The following is a 7,838-nucleotide window of genomic DNA, read 5'->3' as shown; positions in this document are numbered from 1 at the left end:
CATAACATGTTGTTGGCATGTCTGCTCGTTCAGATACTTCTCTGGCTGTAACTGAGTGGCTACTGGTAAATAGTAAAGGTATTACTAGTAAAGGCCCCAAAACCAAAAAGTGAAAACTGAAAGGTAAGTAAATGATTACTATTTTTATTAAATTATATCTTAGAGAAATATCTTCGTTAGATTTGTATATAAATCTGGAATTATTTGCTAGTGCACATGAGATACAGGTATAATTTGAATATCGAGGGAAAGTCCATTTATTTCAATAATTTGTTTCAAATAGTCAAACTTGTATGTTATATTAGTTCACTACACACAAAGGGAAATATTTCAAGCCTTTATTTGTTTCAATTTTGATGATTATGGATTAAAGACAAAAAATAAACAAGTAATAAAAAAGGATCTTAAACACATGTTGGCCTTCTGAAAAGTGTGTTCCTCAGTACTTTGTTGGGCCTCCTTTTGCACTAATTTGCACTAATTCAGCCTTTGACACAGTTGAGGTGTTATGGTAGCCCAAGTTGCTTTGATAGTTCCTTCAGCTCGTCTGCATTTCGGGGTCTCTGTTCCCTCATCTTCCTTTTAACAATACCCCATAGATTTTCAATGGGGTTTAAGTCAGGCGAGTTTGCCGACCAATCAAGTACAGTTATTTCATGACTATTAAACCAGGTACTGGTAGTTTTGGCTCTGTGGGCAGGTGCCAAATCCTGCTGGAAAATAAAATCATCATCTCCAAAAAGCTTGTCGGCAGCAGGAAGCATGAAGTGCTCTAAAATTTCCTGGTAGGCAGCTGCGTTGACTGTGGACTTGATAAAAGACAATGGACAATGCAGACGTCTGTATGTGGTGGTTCTTGATGCAGTGACACCAGCCTCAGTCCACTCCTTATGAAGCTCCCCCAGATTTCTGAACCGCCCTTGCTTGACAATCCTCTCAAGGCTACGGTCATCCCTGTCACTTTTGCACCTTTTCCGGCCACTTTTTTTTCCCTTCCTCTTAACACTCTGTTAATATACTTTGATGCTGCACTCTGTGAGCATCCAGCTTCTTTTGTAATTGCCTTTTGAGACTTTTCCTCCTTATGGAGGGTGTCAATGATGGTCTTCTGCACAACCATCAAGTCAGCAGTCTTCCCCATGATTCTGAAGCCTACTAAGCCAGACTGAAACAATTTAAAGGCTGAGGAAACCTTTGCAGGTGTTTTGCATTAATTAGCTGACTAAATTGGGACACTTTGTCATGATATTCTAATTTTGTGAAATACTGGATTTGTTTTTTTTATCTTTAATCCATAATCATTACAATTGAAACAAATAAAGGCTTGAAATATTTCACTTTGTGTGTAGTGAACTAATATAACACACAAGTTTCACTTTTTGAAACAAATTATTGAAATAAATGGACTTTCCCTCGATATTCAAATTTTTTGGCACATACCTGTTTTAAAGTTGCAGTAGATGGTAAAACTGTTTGCACTACAAACCAGTGTGTTCACAATTAACATAATACATTAAAATAATATGGTAAGACACACCAATCTGCAATATGAAGCAGCAAAACAAGCTGTTTTGTACAGATAAAATTAGCTGGATGCGGATGAGACCAGAAACATCCATTTATGCATGTTGACGATATGGGGTTTTCATTTAGCCACGATTTGGTCAGTTACCTGGATGCATGGCCATATTGACGATACTCGGATGTAAACAACAGCATGGATTGCAGGGTTAATGTACTGCTGAATATGTTGTTCTGCTAATTTATGAGGGAAAAATCTGTGGAAGCTGCTAAATCATATAGAGGAGGACTTAGTAAGCAGGACAGGAGGCAATATTTTGACAAACTAAAGTTAATATGTGGTAATGACACATACTAGCAGTATTAATTAAGATATTAGTCTAATATTTCACCTACTTGACTGGAAATGATAAGAACAAACATGAATGTTGTCAAGATTCTTGCCCTGGAAATCCTGGTTCAGTTTGGCCAACCACAAACACCTTTTGTCCCTCAGACAGTTTTGTTGCACTCTTTTCTTTGATTTGTTATAACTTTTGGCAGTCTATAGTACTCCAAATGTTTTTCCTGGTCAGACCGAATAGTACAGCCCAAAACATGACAATAATTGACCATTTTCAGCAGCAATAATCAGCAAAATATGAGAGTTTCATTCGGCTCAGTGAAACACTAAATACATATATACATACTAGGGATGCACCGATCCGAATCGGCCGATAATGCTTGCGCGTTTTGTCAGTAAAGCCAGTTCTGCAATCAGCGGTAAATGCCATCAGGTGCGTGATTTCACGTTGAGCCGTATATACTACACACAGCCGTTGTTTACCGACGAGCTGCGCAAATCAATGTTCATTATCAGTGTGAAAGTGCGCAGCTCCTCAGTGAACAACGGCTGTGTGTAGTATATACGGCTCAACGTGAAATCACGCACCTGATGGCATTTACCGCTGATTACAGAACCGGCTTTACTGACAAAACGCGCAAGTGATCGGCCGATACGGATCGGTGCATCCCTAATACATACATATGAATAACTAGAGACCACTTTACCCTGTTTATTGAGGCTAAAAATTCATAGAAGTACACTGAAAAATAATGTGACAAAGATTATTCTCTAGAAGAAGAAAAAAATCAATGCAATTATACATAAAAAAATTAAAGTTGGAGGATGCAAATGATTAGAAATGTATAGTGCAATTAACTAAAATAAGAATTCAATACAAAATTAGAAGAACATTTCACACTGCAACAGTAATGTATGTTGACCACTGGCTCATTATGTCCTTATGGCTATGTTATATTGCACATTCATACTCAACACACCCTAAAAATGGCACAGACTAAAAATAAAACCCTTCATCCGATACAGAAAGATGAATTAACGTGCATATGCACGACTACATCTATATGTGCAAAGATAGAATTGAGGTCATTATAAAATGGTCGCCGTAGAACAGGTCCCTTTCGGTGTTTGGGTAAAGCAAAGCCTTTGCAATCACACCCATACTTCATATTACAAGTATTCAATATAAAACAGTACAATAGTGTTCAAGTTACAGTATAAAAACCTACGGCTCGGTTTGATCCCTACACTACCACAGCTGGTGACATGAAGCTGCTCTCTCTGCTGGCAGAGGAAGTGACATAATATCCATCTTCGTCTTCTATCACCCCGCCTTCATCGCCGTCATCCTGGTAAGAAGTCTGTTTGTCCTCCCAGGAGTAACGTGAAGGCTCATTATGATCCTTGTCATCATGGTATGCTGAGAGATCCTGTCAGAGAAGAGATTGTATAGTGTTGTGATAGAGTCAAAGCACATGTGTTTGTATAAAAGAGATGATTATGATCTGTGAGTAATAAGCATGAATAATGTATGGACAATGAACATGCCATCAAATATGCATGATTTACCATCTTTAATGCCACAAAGGATTAAAGCAATAGAGAGAGAAATGGCCTCTTACTGTCATTGGCTCCGCTTTCTCGGTCTCATAGTCCATGAACTGAGAATCAGATACAGGTTTATTGATGCTCGGCTACAGAAGGAAAAGAAAAGGATGCGTTTAACTTTTGCTAATAAAATTCTTAATCTTAATCAATGTTTTCAAGGGGTACACAAACACTGACATGCAATATACAACACAAAATCTGTCCATTACAAACTATAGGCTATTATCAGTGTGTATCTGAGTGTCTCTTTAGTAAATTGTTTCATCAAAATATATTTTACTACCTAACCTTCTGTCACCTTTAGTCATTTTGTCCTTGCCCAATCTGAAAACAGCATTCCATCCAGTGTTGTTCTCGCTAACTAAAAAACTAAAGCTAATAACTAAATCTTAAATGAAAGCATATAATTACTTAAAGAAAGAGCACATTTATAATTAGTATTTTGTTATTATTTATATACAAGTATATTATTTATTCAGACTTTTTATTTTAGCTTTATTTCAATTACCGAAACAGTTTTAATATAGTTTTAATTAACAATAACAACACTCTGATTTTTCAACATTTTTAAACAACAAGCTTATAACTTCTAATAACATAAAATAGAAACTAATAAAAGTAGCATAGGATCTTCCTTAAAAGCATTTTCACTACACATTTTTTAACACCTTTGGTGTTGCCAGTCAAATCTGACTGCTCTACAAAAATAGCTTTTAAATATCTATATGCTATATTCTGTATTTTTTTGTTGGTTATATTGGTTGTAGGACTCATTAATCTGATGTTACGCACCTCAGTTCTTGAGCGAAGAAAGCCTTATTTGTGGATAATTTAAAAGTTAATAAAAGTTTTTCAAAACAAATTTCCTGGTTAAACATTAGAGCACATTAGTGTGAAAGATAGAAGACAATTTTTTGCGTATTTTATGTAATATTGACAAAATTAACTACAAACATTGCTTTTTTTCACTGCCTTAGCTCAGACTTGTTTTTTTTTAATTGGGACTGTGAAAAACTGTGCAATTTTTTGCGTATTTTATGTAATATTGACAAAATTATCCACAAACATTGCTTTTTATCACTGCCTTAGCTCAGACTTGTTTTTTTTTTAAATTGGGACTGTGAAAAACAGTGCAATTTTTTGCATATTTTATTTAATATTGACAAAATTATCCACAAACATTGCTTTTTTTCACTGCCTTAGCTCAGACTTGTTTTTTTTTTTATTAGGACTGTGAAAAACAGTGCAATTTTTTGCATATTTTATTTAATATTAACAAAATTATCCACAAACATTGCTTTTTTTCACTGCCTTAGCTCAGACTTGTTTTTTTTTATTAGGACTGTGAAAAACAGTGCAATTTTTTGCATGTTGTATTTAATATTGACAAAATTATCCACAAACATTGCTTTTTTTCACTGCCTTAGCTCAGACTTGTTTTTTTATTAGGACTGTGAAAAACAGTGCAATTTTTTGCATATTTTATTTAATATTGATAAAATTATCCACAAACATTGCTTTTTTTCACTGCCTTAGCTCAGACTTGTTTTTTTTTTTATTAGGACTGTGAAAAACAGTGCAATTTTTTGCATATTTTATTTAATATTAACAAAATTATCCACAAACATTGCTTTTTTTCACTGCCTTAGCTCAGACTTGTTTTTTTTTTTTATTAGGACTGTGAAAAACAGTGCAATTTTTTGCATATTTTATTTAATATTGACAAAATTATCCACAAACATTGCTCTTTTATGTGTTGGCTCAGACTTGTTTTCTTTCAATTAGGGCTGTGAAAGACGGTGCAAAATTTGTTCATATTTATTTAATATTGACAGAGTTATCCACAAACAATGCTATGTTTTTTTTTTTCCAAAACTGGGGTGCGTTAGCTTAGACTTGTTTTCTTTCAATTAGGACTGGTTTGGTATTTATTGGTTGGTCGTATTGGTTGTAGGCCTTATTAATCTGAGCTAACACCCCTCACATTTTAAGTGAAGAAAGCATTATTTGTGGATAATTCAAAAGCTAATAAAAAAAAAAATTCAAAACAAATTTCCTGGTTAAACATTAGAGCACACTATTGTGAAAGACAGCACCATTTTTTTTAAATACTTTATTTAATATTGACAAATTATCCTCAAACAATGCTTTTTTCACTCCAAAACTGAGGTGCGTTAGCTCAGGCTTGTTTTCTTTCAATTAGGACTGGTTTGGTATTTATTTGTTGGTCGTATTGGTTGTAGTCCTCATAAATCTGATTTCACACATCTCAGTTTTTGAGCGAAGAAAGCATTATTTGTGGATAATTTAAAAGCTAATAAAAGTTTTCCAAAGCAAACTTCCTGCTTAAATACTAGAGCACACCATGTAAAAGACAGTGCACATTTTTTCATATTTTAATATTGACAAAATTATCCACAAACAATGCTTTTTCACTCCAAAACTGAGGTGCGTTAGCACAGACTTGTTTTTGAGGGAAGAAACCATTATTTGTGGATAAATTAAAAGCTAAAAAAATTTTTTAAAACAAACTTCCTAGTTAAACATTAGAGCACGAGTGATTTTTTTCATGTTTAATATTGACAAAATAATCCACAAATAATATTTAGTTTTACTCAAAAACGGAGGTGCATTAGCTCAGACTTGTTTTCTTTCAATTAGCACTGGTTTTGTATTTATTTGTTGGTCGTATTGGTTGTAGGCCTCATTATTCTGAGCTAACACCCCTCACATTTTAAGTGAAGAAAGCATTATTTGTGAATAATTTAAAAGCTAATAAAAAAATTTCAAAACAAATTTTCTGGTTAAACATTAGAGCACACTGTTGTGAAAGACAGCGCAATTTTTGTTTCATATTTTATTTAATATTGACAAATTATCCACAAACAATGCTTTTTTCACTCCAAAACTGAGGTGTGTTAGCGCAGACTTGTTTTCTTTTAATTAGGACTGGTTTTGTATTTATTTGTTGGTCAAACTGCTTTGTAGTTTAGCACCTCAGTTTTTGAGCGACGAAAGCATTATTTGTGGATAATTTAAAAGCTAAAAAATGTTTCTGGTTAAACATTAGAGCACACTACTGTGAAAGACAGCACAAATTATCTTCATGTTTTATTTACTATTGACAAAATTAACTACAAACAATATTTTGTTTTACTCAAAAACTGAGGTGCATTAGCTCAGACTTGTTTTCTTTCAATTAGGACTGTAAAACACAGTGCAATTTTTTTATATTTTATTTAATATCAACAAAATCATCTACAAACAATGCTTTGTTTTTCTCCAAAACTGAGGCGTGTTAGCTCACAAGCAATGATTTTTCTATTTAAAAACTGAGGTGCAATATAGCAATATAGCTTTGTATTTATTTGTTGGTTGTATTGGTTGTAGACCTCATTAATTCGATTTTACGCACCTCTTTTATTATTTGTGGATAATTTAAAAGCTAAAAAAGGATTTTAAAAACAAACTTCCTGGCATTAGAGCACACTAGTGTAAAAGACAGCACAAATTATTTTCATATTTTATTTAATATTGGCAAAATTATCTAGAAACAATGCTTTTTTCACTCCAAAACTGAGGTGCGTTAGCTCAAACTTGTTTTCTTTTAATTAGGACTGTGAAAAACTGAAATTTTTTCCAATTTTATTTAATATTGACAAAATTATTCACAAATAATGCTTTTTTCGCTACAAAACTGAGGTGTGTTAGCTCAGACTTGTTTTCTTTCAATTAGCACTGGTTTGGTATTTATTTGTTGGTTGTATTGGTTGTAGTCCAAATCTGAGTTTACGCACCTCAGTTTTTGAGCCAAGAAAGCATTATTTGTGGATAATTAAAAAGATAAAAATAGATAAATAAAAGATAAAAGTTTTTTTTTTTTTTAAACTTCCTAGTTAAACATTAGAGCACATTAGTGTGAAAAAGACAAGACATTTTCCACAAACAATGCTTTGTTTTACTCAAAAACTGAGGTGCGTTAGCTCAGATTAATGAGGCCTACAACCAATACGACCAACAAATAAATACAAAACCAGTCCTAATTGAAAGAAAACATGTTGACAATAATATTGAATCACAAATTTGGTGATAATATAGCATAACACAAGATTTAAAAGGTGAAATAAAATTCAAATTATAAATTTTTGAGGGGGAAGTTGTTATACCCTGTGTGAGTCAAGTCAGTACATTTTAGTCCATTCGATATCATTAGCTAACATTTTTGGGAGAAAGAAAATCCCTCTCCTTGTCAAAATGACCTGTACACAACCTGAGGGTTAAAGCAAACATTTTACTCTCCACCAAAGAATTTGCATCACATCCACTTTTGCTTTAATGACGCAACACTCTACAAGTTTGTGTCAAA

The 7,838-nt window shown here is 33.4% G+C and overlaps 1 protein-coding gene across 1 annotated transcript in view; it reads right to left on the bottom strand.

Moving 5' to 3' along the window:
* Positions 1 to 2,385: 2,385 nt before the first annotated feature.
* LOC141342768 (nectin-2) overlaps positions 2,386 to 7,838 on the bottom strand; it is a 112,859-nt gene continuing 107,406 nt past the window's right edge. Inside the window, exons 9-10 of the mRNA XM_073847299.1 lie at positions 3,487 to 3,558; positions 2,386 to 3,294 (exon numbers count right to left, since the gene is read on the bottom strand). Coding sequence (XP_073703400.1) covers positions 3,109 to 3,294; positions 3,487 to 3,558 — 258 coding nt within the window. The 3' untranslated portion in view covers positions 2,386 to 3,108. The remainder of the gene's footprint in view (positions 3,295 to 3,486; positions 3,559 to 7,838) is intronic.

The sequence above is a fragment of the Garra rufa genome, chromosome 9, assembly GCF_049309525.1.
Source record: "Garra rufa chromosome 9, GarRuf1.0, whole genome shotgun sequence".
In the NCBI taxonomy this organism is placed as follows: domain Eukaryota; kingdom Metazoa; phylum Chordata; class Actinopteri; order Cypriniformes; family Cyprinidae; genus Garra; species Garra rufa.
Note: the sequence above shows the minus strand (reverse complement) of the source record. Positions and strands in the feature narration are given on the sequence as shown.